The sequence below is a fragment of the Rhineura floridana genome, chromosome 19, assembly GCF_030035675.1.
Source record: "Rhineura floridana isolate rRhiFlo1 chromosome 19, rRhiFlo1.hap2, whole genome shotgun sequence".
In the NCBI taxonomy this organism is placed as follows: domain Eukaryota; kingdom Metazoa; phylum Chordata; class Lepidosauria; order Squamata; family Rhineuridae; genus Rhineura; species Rhineura floridana.
The window spans coordinates 19,536,468-19,557,062 of NC_084498.1; the positions used below are offsets into that span (position 1 = coordinate 19,536,468).

The following is a 20,595-nucleotide window of genomic DNA, read 5'->3' on the forward strand; positions in this document are numbered from 1 at the left end:
GACATCAAACGCTTTGCTAAGCTAGGCTAAAGAAAACAGGAAAAACAAGCCTGAGCATATTGTACCATACATATTCTAAATTTAATCCACACATTTTCTTAAAACAACCTACAAGGTCAAATGAAGTACTCTAATCAAATACCTACAAACACAGCCGCTATGACACCGCATAGATTCCGACATTAATTTGATTCCCATTTTATCTTTAAGAACAAATGCATTCAATGCATCATGCCACAAACTGAAGCCTCTCCCCCGGCCCCCCAAAAACCGTATGATGGTGAATGGCAACAAAATAAATTTGGTCTCCTAAAAAAATCAATCACATAACATTAGTCTTTTCATTTCTGAGGTAGCAGCCATCAGGGCTGTCCCAAGACATTTGTTCGCCTAAGACAAAGGGGAGAGTGTGATCTAGAAACTGAATCGGAGGCTGCAGGGGCACCAGATGGGGAGCCGGGTCAGGGCTCAGAGCTGACTGCTAAAGATAGGGAGACCATCAAACCTGAGGCTGATGGACAGGAACTCCCAGGGGAACCTCCCGGATCACCAGGGCCTACACGGCCATAGCCTGGACGCTCACAGGCACCTTCTGCTGAGTCTGAAGAATCAGATGCCTCCCACTGCACAGTGCAAGGAGCGCAGCAGAAGGGAGGCTATGGAACAGAGGAGGAGTGCCCACTGTCTGGCCAGAGGGTTGGCCCTTTTAGGCTTTGAAGTGGACAGGGCAGAACCACACACGTCCCACACCAACCCAAGACCTGCACCAGGAGGCCGGGAAAGAGGCCTCACCGGCATTGCCCTCCCCTGCATTACCCTGTTGCTGGTAGGTCTCCTCTGGAGGAGAGATGAGAGATCCAGCTACGACTCAGCCAGCTTGGTGAGAAGACTCCTCTCCCTCGGAACTGTACCTAACCCAGGGTGCTGAGGTTCCTCGGTGTGCAACAGGAGCTGCACCAGCAACTTCATTGTTTTTCAACTTTCTTCTTGCTCTGTATTTAAGTCTAGATTAATTCTTTTGCAATACTGAATTTGTTCTATGGTTGCTAAATGGTTGACTTTTTGCCTTCTTTGAATTTATTGGTATTTTGTAAACTGTTCTCTTCCCCCCCATCCCCCCCCATTAAATGTTTTGTATTTTGATAAGTAGATATCCGCTGTAAGCCGCTTTGGACACCGCTCACTGGAGAAAGGCGGCATATAAATAAACTCAATCAATCAAGCCTTTTGAGGGCATAGACTATGCCAACTAAATTCACAGCGTCGTCTTCTGCTTGGGTCCAGAGAATCCCAGTTTCTCCTTTTGGCTTGCAGGCATAAAAGCCCTTTTTGCGGTGATGCAGAAAGCCCTCGTTAACCATTACCTGGCATTTGCTTTTGTTTCCTTTCAACCAACACAGAAAGCTTCCCAAGTGTCCTCACAGGCAACACAGAGGAAGTGAGTCAGTGGGAGTTTGGGTGGCATCGCAACCTAACCACAGACAATGCTGCCGCAAATAACTTGCCAATAATAGCCTAGGTTCGGTGGCTCAGTGACAGTCTCTAGTCACTGGAAAACATTCTCTTGCCACCAGCTTTCCTAACCAGACAAAACTGGGCAGCGCCTGTGAAATATTCATGTCTGTATCAACGCTCGTCAGCCTAGTTGAGGCATATGTTTTCCAATCCGCCACCCACTTTTAGGAAATTGGGAGCAGCCGACAGACTCACACATCCTTTCACCTTCCTTTCTCTCCCCTCCCTCTCTTGGGCACAAATTTCCCCCTGCCTTCCCTGTTTGGAGCCAAGCACAGTGCAACATTTATATCGGCATGCAACTACTTGTGGTTCATTTCAATCCAATGTTTGCAACCACGGCTAGGAACAGAAGCAGCGATGGCCATCAACTTGGATGGCTACAAAATAGGGTTAAGACAGATTCATGGAGGATAAGGCTATCTGTGGTTTTATCAATAGCCACAATAGCTATGTTCTACCTCCACTGTCGGAGGCAGTATGCCTGTGAATGCCAGTCACTGGGAATCGCCCACCCCACTGAGGTCAGGGACAGGCAAATCTCTGGATGATGTCCAGACTAAACTGGCCTCCTCGTATCAGTTTCAGCGACAGGTTTCCACACACACCCCAAAATGAGGGAGGGGAAGCCAATGTACATTCACACTAAAGACAGGTGTATATTTAACAGCCTAGCACAGTTTAACAATCAAGTGTTTATGAAAAGAAGGGGTACCTACCAACCACCATTAGGGTGAACTCAAAACCTTTCTTGACAGACTTCCTGTGGACTTGGTTGGGGAGATTGGCAAAGCCGACATATCCTGCAGAGTCAGAAAACTGGGGAGAGAGGAAACCAAGAAAAGAAAGCTGGAAATCAGAAATGGACAGTCATTAAAACAAAATCACAGAAGTTCTGTTATAAACAACACACAAAATGGATCGAGAAAAAAACAAAACAAACCCTCAGGACGAAAAAAAAAAAAAGGCTGCTCTGGATGTTTGCCAGAAGTAAAGCAGCAGGAAGGATAACTCAGGCTTCCTCTTTCCCAGGTCTCATGCAAACGTTGCAAGGGGAGGAAATGTACATTCTGCCCGGGCATCGGAAGGACACGCACCTCGCCACAGGGAGTATACACATTCCCCCACCACCACTACGGGTTATCTGTACTTCCTCTTTCAACACTTGAGGATGTCTGAAGTACCACAGAGTTCTTTTAATAATCAAAATACTGCTTAATAACCCAAATCATGTCTGAGAATTATTTATTTATCTATTTATTTACCACCCCATAGCCAATGCTCTCTGGGCGGTTTACAAAAATTAAAAACATTGAACATTAAAAACAAATATACAAATTGCGTCTTGTACCCAACTACTGACTATGCAGCAGAGCAAAGGATAACGGCTGGAGGGCCAATCCTCTGCTCAAACCAGAGCCATCTCTAAGCTATGTACACACCACACATTTAAAGCATATCCCCTTTCCCCCAAAAAAAAGAAGAATCCTGGGAACCGTAGTTCACTCTTCACAGATCTACAATTCCCAGCACTCTTAACAAACTACAGTTCCCAGGACTCTTTTTTGGGGGGGGATGCACTTTGAATGTATGGTACGTACACAGCTCTGTATAGGATGTATTGGACATTCCCCAAGATATATTTCAGCAGAATGTTCCCCCCACCCATATCAGGCTCATGGAAGAGCAGTCCACCAGTCAAAACACAAGGCAGACTTTCCTAATTCCCAGGAAAATATTGACACAAGCAATGTTGTTAGCACATCGTTCTATTGAGCTATGCCTCAGAGCCATTCTACTCACCTTTACTTTTTCGCCAGACTGAGACATCTTCTTCGCGCTGCAAATTTCAGAGCCTGGGCGGGGCGGAAACAGGCAAAGAATCTGTGTTAACTGGAAAGCCAAGAATTCGTCTCATTTTTACCTCTATAGCACAGGTAATCAAACAGATGCAGCTCCGCAACCACCTCTAGCCACGGAAATTCACATTATAAGAGAAAGGGCTGCTCGTCATTTGATATCATTTAGTTTAGTCTCTGCAGAATGATGGCAACTAGCTTTAATTTTTTTTTTTTAGCCCTACTGATGTTAATTGAATTAGCTATTGATAACTGTCTTGCATCTGTTCTATGAAGTATGCAGAGTTCAATTTTATTGCTGGTCAGAGGCTGGGTTGGTTTTATCGTTGAATTTCCATTGCCTGTTACGTTTTGAATGTTGTTTATTCTACTGTACATCCACTAAGGAATATTTTATGAGGTGACTCACAAATAATAAATAAATTTTACTATAGCCAAATAATCATTAGAAGCACACCTGATGACCTAAGAAGACACCATTTCTCAAAATAGACCAAATGATTATTAGAGCACAGGTCAGAGCTGGTGAACCTGTGGCCCCAGAGATATTGTTGGATCCCAACTCCCATCAGCTCCGGCCAGCGAAGGTAACTCAAGAGATCACTTCCTGCTCGTGTTACTATCAGTATCAAGAGGTACGTTAACTATTTTTTACAGACTTGTACCACTTTGCAGTGCTGCCTCTCGGGTCCTCAAAACACATCACAGATCTAGCTTATCCCATCCCTTTGATCTACCAATTTCCAGGCCAAAACCACAGAGCGGCCCCTGCCAGGCAATCCATCCGGCTTTTGTCTGTAGTTATACTGCTAAGGACCGTATCGTTGCGTTTTTCCCGAAAACGGAAAAGCCCAACCTAGGGCCTCAGTAGTCTTCTTGGGTGAAAAATTCATCTCTTATATTCACAACTTTTTAAAAATAAATTTCTAGCCCTTAGCATTTGAAAAATGGCTGCTGAAATCTCAGACAGCAGAGTTGTGGCTGTATGAAGGTAAGCTACATGTGATGTCTAAAGAACCAAGATCAGATCTCCAACTTTTTTTTAAAAAAAATGTATATGCAGTTACCAGGGAGCAGGGACAGCGTAAGAGGGGAATTCACATCAGAGCATGGTGTTGGGGGAAGAGGTTGACCCTTCCCCCGCCCGTTCTCAATTTAAGTCACATCCCAGGGCAAAAAATTCCCCATGAGGACAAATATATAGTATCCATCTATTTCCATCCATGCGGCAAATGTCAGCTTCAGGAGAAGGTACTATTGAGATCAGTAAAACAGCACAGCGGGGGAAAGGGCTAAATGTCCCCTCCTCCAATATGGAAACCCCAATTCACAGCCCCACCAATTTAGGTGTAATTTACTTTTTAAAAAAACAACACAGAGAGAAAGAGAGATTAAACCATCACAGATGTCCCAGTGTCACATCTAGTCTGGCCTCAGTATTTCCAGCATCCCCAATGACAAGGCTTTGTTTCATTACAAATCTCTTGCCCCATGATCAGAAGAAGCAAAGTCAAGTCATGCCACCGGACAAACATACAAACATGTTTGAATCATGTATACAGATTGCAGAATTCAAGCAACCTTAGCAGAAACCATTTTTGGGAAAAACAGAACAGTCAGCTATGAGTCATGACGGCTACTGTCAGGATATGTCTCTTAATGCCAGTGGCTGGGAATTACTAGCGGGGAGAGGTGCTGTTGCACACGGGTCCTGGTTGTGAGCTTCTAACTGTGGCCACTGTGAGATGCTGGACTAGATGGGCTGTTGGCCTGAACCAGCAGGGCTTTTTTTTTTTTAATGTTTTTATGTTCCTGTATAGCCCCACAGACTCGCCACACAGTTGGGTTAGAAAAAAATGAAACCAATTCCTCCTTTATTCAGAATGTGTACAGAAACAAAGAAGGAGAGATGCAAGAAACCTAATTGCTGGCTTTCTTGACAAACACACTTCTTGGCCTGAAAAGGAGGAAGTGACCTGCAGACAGACACCTGTGACTTCTGGATGCAGATGTTTTCCTGTTGCTTACTAAGATTCACTGCTGCTGGCAGGATGCAACACAAAATTACGACAGAATGCAAGTGGTCAGCTAAACGCCTGCACCTAAGAAAATAGTAAGGAGGAAACGAGGAGGGAGCCCACAAATCTTCAGCTTTTCCCTACTGCCATCCAACAAAGATATGGATCACAAGTAGTCAATTAATCGAGAGGTTCAGTCCAACCGTTCACAGGGCTGGTTCACAGGGCTTGCCTGTCCTTTCGCATTCCGCACAACTCTATTACAAAAGGTGTTAACCACACACAAAGAAGGGCTAGAAGAGAAAGCGAGATGTGACAGCAAAGCCTTCAGACTCTGCAGTCGGTTAACAGTCTTCGAAGTGGTGCCTGTTGGGACCGATGGGGCGGAATGCAGGGAGCCCAAACAGTGGGTGGAGCCAGAGCCAATGACAGGCGGAGCCAACTAATTCTGGCTTTGTCCCCCATCCTCCTCCCTGCTCAGTTCTACAAAGGGCAAAACTGAGACTAAGGAAGAGGAAGGTGACAGCCAGTGGCACCCCCTGGACTGGTTGTAAGTAAGAAGGCAGGCAGGTGAGGGGCTGGCTGAGGGCAGACTGAGCTCGATGGGGCAGTGCCCTGTTTGCTCTAACGGACCAGCCTCCACTGGCCTTAATAGACACAGGAGATGTTATAGAGACATGCATCACAATCCAATCAATGCATGCTTACTCAGACGTTTATTCCCACTGCATTCATTGGCACTTTGTTAAGCACACACAGAACTAACTGCAGCCTTCATTAGGTTAGATCAAGGATGGGGAACCTGGTGCCCTCCTGATGCAGTTGGATTGCAACTCCCATCATCCCTGACCACTGGCCATGCTGGCCAGAGGTGATGGGAGTTAGAGTCCTGGAGGTCACCACGTTGGCTGTCTCTGCTGGCATCTGTTGGAAAAAGCATCCTCCCCTGGACAAGAGTGGGGAGAGAAGAGGGGATCACACTAGCCGTCTGCTGTTTTGATAAAACAATGTTTGTTTTGAAAGAACTGCTTTTTTAAATAATCTGCTGCTCAATTAACCAGGCCATTTTTTAAAAAAAATCACTGGACTTGTTTTTAATCAATATTCTCAACGCAGCTTCATTATATTTTACTAAAGACCTCCCCACCCCAAAAATGCAATGCAGCTGTACAAACAGAGCTTTCAGTAGTGTTTGGACTAATGCCCAGACGTCTTTCCTGGAGGTCAGCTGATAGTCAAATCAGCTTCGACTAAGCCCCAATGTCCAATAAACTTGTAACACAGACAAATCCCTGGCCTTCCTTGCGTGCAAGATGTCTGAAACCCATTCTCATTTCTTCATAAGGGCATGTTTGCCCTCATAGATCTATCAGCCTCATCGTTGTAACTTATAACAGCTTCATATAGGAAGCCAGAAAAAGCCACATCGGGGAGAGGGAAGGAAATGCCTTGTAACAAGTGGACTTGGAGAGGAGGAGCACATCTCTCAGTCCTTCCTCTGCCAATCCACTTGGTTCCCGTGCTCACTGGGTACAAAGGGGCTTGCCCTCCTCCAGACACCATGGAAACCAAGCGGGCTGGAAGAGGAGGGACAAAGCAATGTGTCCTTCCTTTGCTAATTTCTGTGGATGAAATGACACGCACTCACCTGCATGGAATTCCTTAGGAGAATACAGGAAGCTGCCTTATACAGTCAGGCATTTGGTCCATCTAGCTTAGTACTGTCCACACTGACTGGCAGAGGCTCTCCAGGGTTTCAGGCAGGAGTCCATCCCAGCCCTATCCTGAAGATGCCATTGGGGATAGAACCCGGGGCCTTCTTCACGCAAGGCAGGTGCTCTACCACTGATCTACGCCCTTCCCCTACTTGTCACCTATACTGCCCAGGAGAGTAGTTTAAATACAAGGCTGCCCGCGGATTTTTCCTACCCTTCCTCCTAAGAGCTCACCACAACTCTAGGAGATACAGTTACGCTGAGACTTGGACCAGTAACTGGTCCACCCAATGCACTTCCAAAGTGACCAGGGATTTCAGTCTGAATCTCACCCAGCATTCTTAACTATAACACTTCGCTGGCTCATGTATGTTGCTTTTCTACATAATTGACAGTCTACAATAAAAATAAAAGAAACAGGCACGGAACACCAAAGCGTCAAGAGACTAGAATTCTGCCGCTGAAGGCAAAGGGTCTCCACATCTCAACAGCTGCCATTGCCCATTGCTTCGGCCATTGCATCCTCTCACTTTAAAACTTACAAAGAAATGCTGGTGAAGTCATGGTTAACTCAGTATAACATCTAAGTGTATCCAAGACACTGTAGAGCTACTGAAGGCAAGCGCATCACACTCGTTTCAAATTCATATGACTATTAGCTTCAACGATAAATGTCCGTTTGCAAGTAAATGTTATATGCCTCCTTTCTAGAATCAACTCAAGGTGGCTTACAAGAAGCAAAAACAACTTAAAATGCAATCAAAAACTGCCTCCTTCCCTCCCAAAAAAACCTAGTAGGAACAATAGAAACCTTACTGGTGATATTCATTTCACTCTTCCAAAATGGCTACGTAATTCAGCCTTAGGAGCGCTTGTCAGATGCAATAAGCCTCTGAATACCAGTCGCTGGGAATTGCAAGAGGGGAAAGAGACTGTTGTCCTCAGGTCCTGCTTGCGGGCTTCCCAGGGGCATCTGGCTGGCCGCTGTCAGAACAAGATCCTGGACTAGGAGGGTCACTGGCCTGATCCAGCAGGGCTCTTCTTGTGTGCTTAAATGGGTTAGACCACTGTTCTTCACCTTTGGGTCCCCAGATGTTGCTGGACTACAACTCCCATCATCCTTGGCCATTGGCTAAGCTGGCTGGGGTTGAAGGCAGTTGTAGTCCAACAGCATCTGGGGACCCAAGGTTGAAGAACAGTGGGTTAGACAATTGCATGAAGGGTAACACCATCAACAGCTACTAGCCATGGTGGCTATGTTTTACCCTCTACTGTTGGAGGCAACGTGCTTCTGAATACCAGTAGCTGGAAACCACAAGTGGAGAGAGAGCTGTTGCACTCGGGTCCTGCTTGCGGGCTTCCCAGGGGCATCTGGTTGACCACTGAAAGAACAAGATTCAGGACTATAATAGGCCTTTATCCTGATCTAGCAGGGCTCTTCTACTGGTCATGATGGCAAGGGATGGGATGATCTGTCCATTTCGGTTCTCTCTGTTTCTCATTTTTCTAACCTTAAATTCAGTTCTCCACATTTCTGCAGCAACTTCTGTATTTTTTTTTTGGAAATCCTCATGAAAATTCTTCAGTAGCTTAGTGCGAATTTCTCCTAAATAAATACATTTCTGTATGCCGTTTTGACTAATGTACACATCTTTCGTAAGCAATTTATCCTAATATAAAGCACTTTTGTACATTACGTTCTCCAATTTTGTGTACGCTTTTCCCTAATATATGCATTTTTGTAAACATTGCATGGTTGGCGAACTACATCGCAAAATTCGGATAAGTGCGACCTTCAAGGGATGGCTGGGCTTCAGTTCTCATCTTGTTTTGGAAAGCGCGAATTTGATAAATTCAGCTTTAACTGTGAGCTGAATTTAATTTCTCCCCCATCCCTAATGACAGCTGAGAGCCAAACTATTTAGTTACAGACACTATCACACTATTCCAAATATTTAAAGAGTAGAGATAATAGTTCAAGATGCAGTGGTAACAATAACAACACTCCACACTTTGCGCTAGGTGCAACTAGAAATAGCCCAACACAGGTCACACTGATTTAATATAGAAAGTGGGGACATCTGAAGCACAGCACTGGCTGGGGGAGGAGCCTAACCCTCTCCTATGCACACTCCCCAAAACTTTGCCACACTACCGTAAGTATTTTTAACTAAAAGCAAAAAAAAAATACATATTTGCTTAGGGAACTTACGGAACATCTCAACTAAACAAATTCAGACCTGACTCAAAACCGTCTGAACAGCAACAACATCGAGGCAAGCAGGGAAATTCCCATGTACTCGAGTAACAAGCTGTTGAACACATCAAAAACAGTAAGAATTGCCCATTTTATTCCCAATAACCAACTGCGCAGCAGTTTCTGAAGACATACAAAACAGAACACAAATATTTTTGAAAGTGGAGTTCCCCGGGCACATTTTGCCGTTATGTAACTTGGTCAAACCACCGCTCATCAGAGATGATTTCTGAACGACACGTACTGTACCAATAACATTTCCGATCTCACGGGAGCGCAGCCTTTTTGAAAGTTACACGCAAAGGGAACACAGAGATCAGTGTCAGTCATAGTCAAACCTAAACATTCAAAGTTATTTGGTCATCCCAAAACCCTTTATGAGATGAGGTCCCCTCTGGCAAAGGCAGGAAGGAAGCCAGTTCATTTCCTTTGTAACTTGGGGATGCAGAAAAGTAAACTTATCAGTTGGCATCTGAGGATTTCTCTCTTTAGTCACAACAAAATGAAAACATTATGTCAAGTCTTCGGGTTTGCTGTATACCAAAAAATTAGCCGATGGTTTATTGTGATGATTACAAGAACATGTGGGTATGTAAAAATAACTGTTATCTATATCCTGCTCCTCTACTAAAAGTACACAGAGCGATGTACACAGATGGACAGATCTATCAGCTATTTCAGATCCCTCCTCCAGCCTTTGCCACAGCTTCTTAGTTCCCACAATGTACCTGCAGGGATCGGTCACATTCCAGATATCGCTGGACTCCCATCAGCCCCAGCCAGAGAAGGACTGTTGAGTGAATCGTTCACATTTACAGAAACCATGCCTAACATTGTCAAAACTTATAGTAATTCATGACAGTTAAAAGAAAACACTTTCAGTAAGCTGATTTTGCAATTGACATTAAAGCTTCTTTCTTTTCTGCATTAAAGCTTCTTGATGACTAGAGGGCCTTATTTGTTGTTCTAAAGATACCTAAACATTACGCAACAATATCTGATGAGCCGACTGATCAGTTAAAAAAAGGGGTTGCCCAAATGAGCCCAATCCCTGGGGCTGATGGGAGTTGTAGTTTACAAAAGTAACTTTTCCAAGCTCTGGATTCACGTGGTGGTGATGAAATGCCTTGTGCTACCATTTGACTACAGTAAATTTGTTATTACTAGTTAATATACATTTGCCATTTATGAAGGAGTCGGAGTCGGACAGTAGAAAAATAGAGGAGTCGTAGTCGAAGGTCTGGCGTACCGACTCCACAGCCCTAGCATTTGGAGCAGTGCTTATGTGTGTATCTGGTTTTAATTGAGTAATCAGCCTGATGAATTTTTAATACCAACACCACACACGTTTTATAGGCTTTGAAGGGGAAAACGGTTGGATGCAAGCCACAAAAGGAATATCCCATTTCTCTCTATTTGTTTTAGGAAAGTGACTAGGATATAAACAATATTTTTTTTTAAAAAAAAAATGCCCATCTCTTTTGCAGGGTGTTGAAGACCTTCCGGTTTTACTGCCAGGATTTATATCCAATAGCTTAAACCAGACGCTCTGGGTGGGGATGGAAGCAGGAAGTCTTGAATCCATGCTGCATTCCTAAAATACTTTCAGAATTGCAAAGCGAAGCAGAAATCTGGAGCTTATAAGCACAGGGAAAGAAAGAGGGGCTAAGATGTGGAAATTCAGAGCCGTTAATTGGATAACAAGCCAAAGCAAGCAATTCGGTAATAAATTAATCACATCACTTTGAGACTTTGCTCAACTCAGAGGCACAATTATGCTTTCTAGTTTTGGGGAAATAGCGACAATAATTTTTGCTTGCGTGTCATACTCACAGCTTCTCCAGAGTGTGGCTTCTATGCAATTTTATAGCAGTCCTGTGCACATGTCATTAACCGTCACCACTGTGGTTACTACTCACTTGTCCCAATACAAATACACGGTGGTACACTACAAAAGCCACTCACATATGTGGCTTTAAAACCACAAAAACACAAAACACACACACAGAGAGAGAGAGAGAGAGAGCTCTATGAATGACTGCCAAACAGGGCCAGACATAATCAGAAGCTACTCTCCTTCCTGCTAAAGCAGTAAATAACAAATGGATTTTTCATTTACAGTCTGCAACACCTCTGCACATATGATCAGAATCAATATTTCAGCACCGGAAAATGCTCCTCCCAAGAGGAAATAAAAGACAATTATGCAGCTAGAAGTGTAGTCATTCCTTTTCTTTAGATAGACAGACAGACAGACAGACAGACAGACAGACAGACCAGACAGATAGATAGATAGATACAAACCCACAGGGCCGGGGCCAGGTCGGGCTCTGGCCAAAGGCCCCTGGTGCCAGAGGGGCCCTTAACAGGTCCCTCCTTAGGGTGGGTAGCACTCCCATTCTGCAATCCGCAGCAGTGTCGGCTCCCAACCATGCCACAGATCACAGAGAGGGACTCCCAGGCATGCCCCTTACAACCATGCAGGCCTGCAATGTCTGCCCGCACTCTCCACCTACCTCTCCCGTTGGGGTGAATGCTGGTCATGCTGCGCACATGTGTGCCATCAACCAAGATGGCCGTGGAGGCATCAACCCCTTAGGAAAGCCTCATCTAACTCCTTAGTTGATGGTAGGCATGCATGCGCAACGCGGCTAGCATTTACCTCAGCAGGAGATGTAGGTGCGGGCAGGCACCGTGGGCCTGGGGCAGGCTGGTGCCCAAGGGCCCAGTCATTCCTGGCGCCGGCCCTGGATCTTCGTTTCCCCAAGTTGCGGGTCTCAGGTAGGGATTTGTACTGCCCACACAGCACCTGCTAAAAGCAACACTCCACACACTTCCCTGTATCCACTTCAGAAGGGAGTTAACAGGGCATTCATCGGAAGAGAGGAAGATATCCCAGACACTTTAATAGTTGTAAATACAAAATCAGGGCGTTAATTCTTTTAGATGAAGGCAAACATTTAGCAATCTGATGAATTATTGCTTGACGCAGACATTTAAAGAAAAGCACCCCCAGGTTTCCAGGGTGATTTTTAAAGCTGTATTATGGGCCACAATTCACCACTATCCCCACCATCCATGCCTGGGAATCACATTACCTCTTGATTTTTATTTTTGTGACCAGTGAAGACTCAGGAGCACTCCCAGGGAAAGAGTCGGCACGCCTAGCTCCAAGGATGGCTTTAAAAGATGTGTGATAAGCAAAAATGCACCATGTGTAACTTTACACGCACTGCCATATGGGCTATCATCTAATGTGGAATTTTGCTTGATGATGGCTTGGGCCCTTGTCAGGAAATCTCTAGGGAGCTATGCAACAGACCCCAAACAACCAGGTGATTCTTTCCACCGCTACCACCCTCACTCATCCTGCATTTCTGTGCCAACAGGATGCTACTTGTTGGTTTTTATTTTTTTGTGCTTTTTTATTTATTTATTTTGCCTGACACAGAAGCCTTGCCAGAAAGAAACATTGGAAGCTGCCTTATATCAGGTCTGCCTCTCTGTTCATCCAGTCCAATAGCTGTACAGCCCAGGGTCTCAAAAAGTCATTAAATCCGTCCAAGTTCAAGGCCCTTAGCAAGTTGAGTACAAACTCCTTAGGGACCACTAGGTTACTAATATTCCTGCCCCATCACTAAAGTCTTTGGGAGAGTCGCTGTTATTGGTCCCCCACGGCTCATGGCTTGAACCCACCAGGAGCTGCACATTCAGTATTATGAGCCTGATTCTGCAGAACTCCCTCCCAGCTGAGATCAGACAAGCCACCTCCTGGTTCAGCCAATGTGATTTAGTGGTTAGAGTGTCGGACTGGGGTCTGGGAAACCAGGGTTCAAATCCCCATTCGGCCATGAAGCTCACTGGGTGACCTTGGGCCAGTCACTGCCTCTCAGCCTAACCTACCACACAGGGTGTTGTGAAGATATAGGGGGAGAAACACGTACACCACCACCTTGAAGGAAAGGTGGGATATAAATGCAATAATAAACTTCCAATGCCTCGTGAAGATCTTTAGGCATTTAAGAATGTTTCCTGATGTTAAGGTTAGCTTTACTGTATCTTTTTACTGTCACTGTACATCGCTTAGACTGAGACTAAGATGTTATGTGGTACATATATTGCTGGAAAAAAATTAATTAAAAAATGAATATGTTTATTATGGTCAGCCAACCATTAAACAAAGTGCAAAATATAAAGCAATACAAAAATCACAGGCTCCGTCGAACCAGTTATCAGTTATTAAAAGTGACAACACCTTTCCAAAAATAATCACCTCTCATTCTTGAGAATAAATTAACCTGGGACATTCTACATAAAAATGTATGCTCTACCCACAGAGCTACAAACCCTTCTGCCGCACACACACCCCCAAAATTGACATTCCTGGGAAGGAAAGCATTTGGGAGGTGTGCAATAAATTAACCTAGGGAGCTTCTGCATACAAAGCATGAATACCGCTGAGCCAAAAGCCGCTCTCCTCCAAAATAGTCACCCTACATTCAAGGGGGGGGGTCGTATTGCAAGGGGGGGAAGGAAGAAGAAAAAAATTAATTAACTAAGGTGCCTTCTACAAGAAAAGCATGAACTGAGCGACAGCCCATTTTTCCCAAAAATAGTCGCCCCACATTCCAGTGGAAGGAAGAGGGAAGTATTCCAAAACCAGGTAGAAAATAAATTACGCTGGGGAACTTCTGCATCCAAAGCATGTGCTCTACCAGTGAGTTACAGTGCTTTCTCCCCCTCCTACCCCCCCCAAATAATCTGACACCCCTCATTCCTGGGGAATGGGTGTTAGCTCCTTGCCTTCCTCCTCTCAGCCCCCACACCCACACGAGGTTTCCAACTAGCCAGGAAAGGTGGCACCGCCTGCATATATCAGTGGTAAGGACAATGCATCAGTAGGAAGGGCCATACAGCATCTGCTTTGCATGTAGAAGGTCCCAGGTTCAGTCCTCAGTATCTCCAGGTAGTGCTGGGAGAAACCCCAGTATGAAACCCTGCAGAGTTGCTGCCAGTCAGTGTAGACAATCAGTAATGTAGTGGCAAATTCAGAACTGGAGGGTCATGCTGGTCACACCATGCCCTCTCACAGCCATTCTCCCTTCTAATACTATACAATAAAAGGAGCTTTCAGTCTCTGATTTTGTTTGCAGTACTTTCCCTTAGTGATGCATTGCAACGATCAATGCAGATCTCCCCGCGTTGCCTTTCAGCTCAATCTGCTATTTTCTGTGCACGTACAGGGGCAAATGCACTAAGGTGCTGTACAGTAAGGAGCTTCCTTTGCTGAGTCTCCCTGCTTGGTTGCAGTACGTTAGCTACTGAGAAGAGTGTTCTCAGCGGCTGACTTGCCTCCTTTCACTCTGATTGGTTCTAAACAGCAGGAAAGGACACTGAATCCATAGGAACTCTGCTGGGACCCTGCTCCCAAAAAAGTAAGGGGTCTAAGACCCCCTGGGACCCTGGATGACTACACACCTACAGACAATACTGAGCTAGACAGATCAACAGTCTGACTCGATGTAACACAACTTCCTATGCTAGGGGAAGGGCCGCAGTTCAGTGGCAGAGCATCTGCTTTGCATGCAGAAGATCCCAGGTTCAACCCCCGGCATCTTCAGGTAGGGCTGGGAGAGACCCTCTGCTGAAACAACAGAGAGTCACAAACAACCAGTGTGAATAATATACAGGAGATGCAGAAAGTAGATGGACCAAGAGTCTAACTCAGTATACAGCAGCTCCCTTTAAAGGGGAAGACTGTGGCTCAGTGAGAGAGTACCTGTTTTGCATGCAGAAGGTCCCAGGTTCAATCCCCAGCATCTCCAAGTAGAACTGGGAGAGAACCTTTTCTGAAACCCTGGAGAGCGGCTGCCAGTCAGTGTAGACAATACTGAGCTAGATGTACCAAGGGTCTGACAGTACATAAGGCAGTTTCTTATTAGGGGAAGGACCGTAGCTCAGTGGTAGATCATCTACTTTGCATGCATAAGGTCCCAAGTTCAATCCCCGGCCCCTCCAGATAGGACTAGAGAGGTCCCCTCTCTGAAGCCTGGAAGAGCTGCTGCCAGTCAGTGCAGACAATACTGAGCTAGATGGGCCAATACTTTATTCTGACTCAGTATAAAGCAGCTCCCTCTGTTCCTCTGACAGGCACCAACCTTTCGCCCGCTCGGGCTGTCAGTCAGGCGTCTCCTACTCTGCAGCCCCTCCCTAGGCTGGGCTGTGGGCGAAGGGAGGCCTCAGCTACTGCCTGAGGCTCGAATAAAGGCGCAGAAGCCCAGACAGCAACAGCAGATGCAACCGCCCCCGTTACCGAGTCCAAAGCCCCCTCACCTCTCGGTCCTTCTCAAGCACCGCCGTCCGCAGCCAGGCCCAGGATGGTGGGGGAAACTTCCTCGTCCAAGCTCCACCCGTATCCCACAAGCCTCAGGCGGTCGCTCTAGCCCTCCGCTCTCTATGGCACCTTCTCCTCCCTCCCTTTTCACCCGCCGCCTTCAAATTGAAGAGTCGAAAAGCGGAGAGGGAGAGCCGCCGAGAAGAAAGCCCTAGAGTGTCGCTTCTCCTGTCAGGGACTTCCCCTCGGATTCCATCGAAGTGATTCTTTTCTTTCCCCTGTCAGAGATGTGCAGGGGGAGGGGGAGGAGAGGCTTCTCTTTAGAGTTAGTTCTCTTCCTTTCCCGACGCCTCATTTTCAAATAATTGGGTGTTAGAGCAAATTAAACCAGAACTGTCACTAGAAGCTAAAATGATGAAACTGAGGTTATCATACTATTGGACACACAATGAGAAGACATGATTCACTGGAAAAGACAATAATGCTGGGAAAAACAGAAGGGAGTAGAAAAAGAGGAAGGCCAAACAAGAGATGGATTGATTCCATAAAGGAAGCCACAGACCTGACCTTACAAGATCTGACCAGGGTGGTTCATGACAGATGCTCTTGGAGGTCACTGATTCATAGGGTCACCATAAGTCGTAGTTGACTTGAAGGCACATAACAACAACAGCAACAGTCTTATTGTACAACAGAATGCAGTAAAATTTAAAAGAAAATGCGATAAAGCAAAGGGACATTTTTAAAATGGGAAACCATCACAGCATAAAACTGGTATATACGTGCAATACATAAATACATGAAATATTTACAATAAGATTATATATATATTACTAGATGTGTGTGTGTGTGTGTGTGTGTTATATATAGTAGGTTGCAACCAATGCTTAGTCCTACTTAGAGTAGACCCACTGAAGTGAATGAACATGACTAACTTGGGTCCATTAACAACAACAAAGAGGGGTGCCTGCCAGATTTTTTCCTTTTGTTAGACTACAACTCCCATCATGTTGACTGGGACTGTTGAGAGTTGTAGTCCAATATAATCAAGGGTAGCACCACATTGACTCCCCTCCCCCCCGGATTTAGTCATACTCTGAACAGACCCACTGAAATAAATGGAGCTTAGTAATTTATGAGTAATTTAGATCCATTGATCTCAGTGGGTGTATCTCAGGAATGAATGAAACTGGGACATTGTATCAGTGGTCCAATTAACAAATGTTATCTAGTTCAGTCAGGCATTAAACCAAGTAGTAATAAATGTATGGAAAAATGGAGCCTATTTATTGCTTACTGGGATGAAAGAATGCAGGATGCTACTAACCCAGGTGTGCTGTTGGGTGAAATCTAATAATAATCTAATTAAGTTCAAATTAGATGAATAAATGAGCAACAACAACAAAATAAGAGCAATAATAAATTGTACACACAAACATTTATGTCATAATTTTATCTTTTGACAAGCTGTAACGGGAAATATATTATTCTCACATATATAAAGGGAGGAAATTGTCTTTATCAACCAACAAATGGATGATTAAATATTTTGTAATTTTTATCTATTCTTATGTATCTCTCAGGAATGTCTGTTTTGCTTTTATATATTATTGACATATTTTGTGTATATATTTTATGCATATGTTATTACTATTACGATAAAATATAAAATGAAAGAAGCTGATCTCTAAAAATTAATACGTTCCACGATTTGCCTTTAGTAGCAGTCCCCCAAAAGTACATAGTTTATTCACTGTCAGAGGAACTGCATCCTTGAAAGAGGCATTTTCCAGTGCGATCCTATTCATGTTTACTCAGTCTCTGTGTGTTCAGTTAGGCTTGCTGCACTAAGACATGTGTTTAGCACTATGACCTGGGAGACCAGGGTTCAAATCCCCACACAGCCATGAAGCTCACTGGGTGACCTTGGGCCAGTCACTGCCTCTCAGCCTCACAGGAAGGCAATGGTAAAACCACCTCTGAATACCGCTTACCATGAAAACCCTATTCATAGGGTCATCATAAGTCAGAATCGACCTGAAAGCAGTCCATTTCCCATATATATATATATTAAACAAACAAGCTCTGTGACAAAATGCCGTTGTGTGGAATGTTTCTGCCAGCCATGCCCTCCTCCACAATACTCCATTCCAATTCCACTCCCCAACATTTTCTATGCTCCCCCCACTGCCCCACTGTCAACATTCTGTGGCCACTGAGCATGCTCAGTCTTCACTGGGCAATTGTGGGGTTCCGTCCTTAAGATTTTCCCCCCCTAAAGTCTTTTTGTACTTCCGCAATCCTTGGTGTTCCCACAAGTGGCTGAAATCTCCTTCTTCGGTGTGGGCTAGGCAGTGCCTTTTTGGCTATATAAGGATCCACACTCAGAGAACCGAGAGCGCTATTAGTAAGATTAAAGATACATCAAAATAAATAATAATAATTTCAGATGATGATGATGATTCCTCAAGGAAATTATCCTGCACTATCATTCCACTAAAATGAATGGTAACTCCACAATCAATAGAGATTATGCAGGAGAGCTTACCAGAGAGACAGGGCCCATGACTATTTCACATGTTTATCCACTCCCTTGGGAAATGTTGGCAGGGCAAAAAAATCAAAACATGACCTCTTATGGCTGTATAGATAAGTTCTAACCTTTGAAAATGTGGCTGCCCAGACAATTGTCCCCCAGCCTTGGCAAACAGCAGACTATTAAAACAATAGCGTTTAGATAAGTGATGGTGAAGGTCATGTGATGTTTACTCTCTAAACTAATTCGCTACATGAATTAACCACTGCCCTGCCTTAAATTAATTAAAAATGTAGGCAGAATCTTTTTCATTGGGTTCTTTTTCCCTACTTCTGATTAGAACTCTCCCTTTTTTCTTTTCATAAAAGCAAGAGGAAATCGACTAACAACGTGTGCCTTACTTACTTATCTACGGTCCTATTCCTAAAGAAAAAGCCACTCTGGGTAGAAAAAAAATGTTTGAAACCTTTCTTTACTCCTGCCTCACTTTCCCTTCCACTATTTCTCAGTGTCAGTTTTTAGACTGGAAGCCCCTTGGGGCAAGGACCTGCCAAACCTGCCCTTTGTAAAATGCCAAATACATAGATGGCACTATATAAACAATAAATTAATTAATAATAGCCTGCACTCTAATTCCGATTCAATTATTCGTGTGCTATCTATCACTTATGTATTTAAAACTGCAACAGGTATTGGGAGACTTAGGGGAGCCATGAGAGTTTTAGAAGTACAAAAGGAAGCCTAAAGAGGGTAGAACCCCAAAAACAGCCCAATGAGGATTAAGTGTGCCCAGTGCCCTCAGAATGCTGACTGACTCTTGAGAGGAAAAAAGTCTGAAAACCAGAGAGAGGAGAGGAATGAAACAGAGTAGCTGGGAAATTGGAACAAGAGACACGGATATTAAAAAAGAGAGAGAACTGTCTTCTCACCCGGATAGGTCATTTCCTGATTGATACTGAGAGGGTATTTTTAACTGTCTGCAGGGACCGAAGTGAAAGCTGCCCAAAGAAATCAATGGACGAATCCAATGGAGAAATTTTCATATAGCCAGCATTGGGCACCAGTACACCACACCCCCAAAACATCCCAGAATAGACCAATAAAATCTAGGGACAAAATGCTGACTGAGGATGCTTACAGACTTTCACTATTTTGTCAGAGGATTGATTGCATACTAGAATGTCAGGTTTGCACAGATAAAATGAATTAAACGGCTCTGTTACCCTAGTGCAACCATTTTTTTAAAGGAATCTGACTTTTTGCCATTTGGAAAGTGGCAGGAAAATGCACTGAAGAGTGCAAGATGAACAAATGACTAACAGGAAGAGTTGTATATAAGCAAATCCTATAAGCAAATCCCTATAAGCAAATCAGTATGAATACAGAAGGAATGCCCATTGTTGTATAAACTCCCAGCAAACAAATCGGAACAAAGGCTCAATGAAGGCCAGATATGATCTAACCTCCACATCGGGATTTTCCTCTTTGTTTCTCATGCCAAATTCAGTTCTCCACATCATTTGGGATCTTTTTTTAAAAAACATCCTCATGAAAATTCATCAGTGTGGTTTTCTCCTAATATGCACAGTGGCGTGTGCAATTTTGCTTAATATACACATTTTTCTCAGAGCTGTTTCTCCTAATACGATGCATTTTTGTATGTAATTTACGCTGCATGCATGTTTATGCACATGTTACCCTAATACATTGTACGCATTCCTTGGCTAAATAGTTTGCGTTGCAAAATTCAGAGCAGTGTAAATGTGGAAGGATGGCTGCATTTCAGTTTGCTTAATGTTTTGGGAAGTGTGAATTATATAGGCTTCCCTTTAAATGAGAACTGAACCATATTTCTTTTTCTCCCATCCCTGCTTTCTTGTAAGCTTTGTGCAAGCCAGTCAGGATGAATCTTCAATAAATAGGTTGTCTGAAGGAGCCCTATGCAAGAACAAACTACGTGACAAACCTCATGTCAAGTTCAGCCCTAACAGCTAATTCCTTTTAGAGGAGCACAAACTTCCCTAATAATAAACAAACTCCCCCAGAGACAGGGATTTTGTGAATAACATGGCAAACTTGCACATGAAAGGTTGTTGCTTTTCATAGACTGAAATCACCTTTCCAGGATGCTAATTAAAAACCTCTTAAGACAAGGGCACTAATGAGGCCAGGAGAAAAATAATCCATGGATATCCATAACCTTGAGATCAGAAATAGTTTAATCTCCTCTGCCAGGAACAGCCCTGCTTTGCACCATAATCAAAATAATTAAGGAAAACGAGGATGGCTTCACCTTTGCACATGGATTCCTTTACTGGAAGTCAAGAATTTTCCCTTCCATATTTAACTGCAGTGGAAAGA

At 44.2% G+C, this 20,595-nt stretch overlaps 1 protein-coding gene across 3 annotated transcripts in view; it reads right to left on the reverse strand.

Moving 5' to 3' along the window:
- Positions 1-15,814, reverse strand: part of LOC133373490 (septin-2) — a 481,091-nt gene extending 465,277 nt beyond the window's left edge. The window contains exons 1-3 of one of the 3 annotated variants that reach the window (XM_061603307.1): positions 15,698-15,814; positions 3,319-3,371; positions 2,235-2,364 (exon numbers count right to left, since the gene is read on the reverse strand). In XM_061603307.1, the coding sequence (XP_061459291.1) occupies positions 2,235-2,364; positions 3,319-3,345 (157 nt within the window). In that variant the 5' untranslated portion in view covers positions 3,346-3,371; positions 15,698-15,814. The remainder of the gene's footprint in view (positions 1-2,234; positions 2,365-3,318; positions 3,372-15,697) is intronic. The other 2 variants (XM_061603306.1, XM_061603308.1) reach the window with 2 other exon arrangements.
- Positions 15,815-20,595: the final 4,781 nt, after the last annotated feature.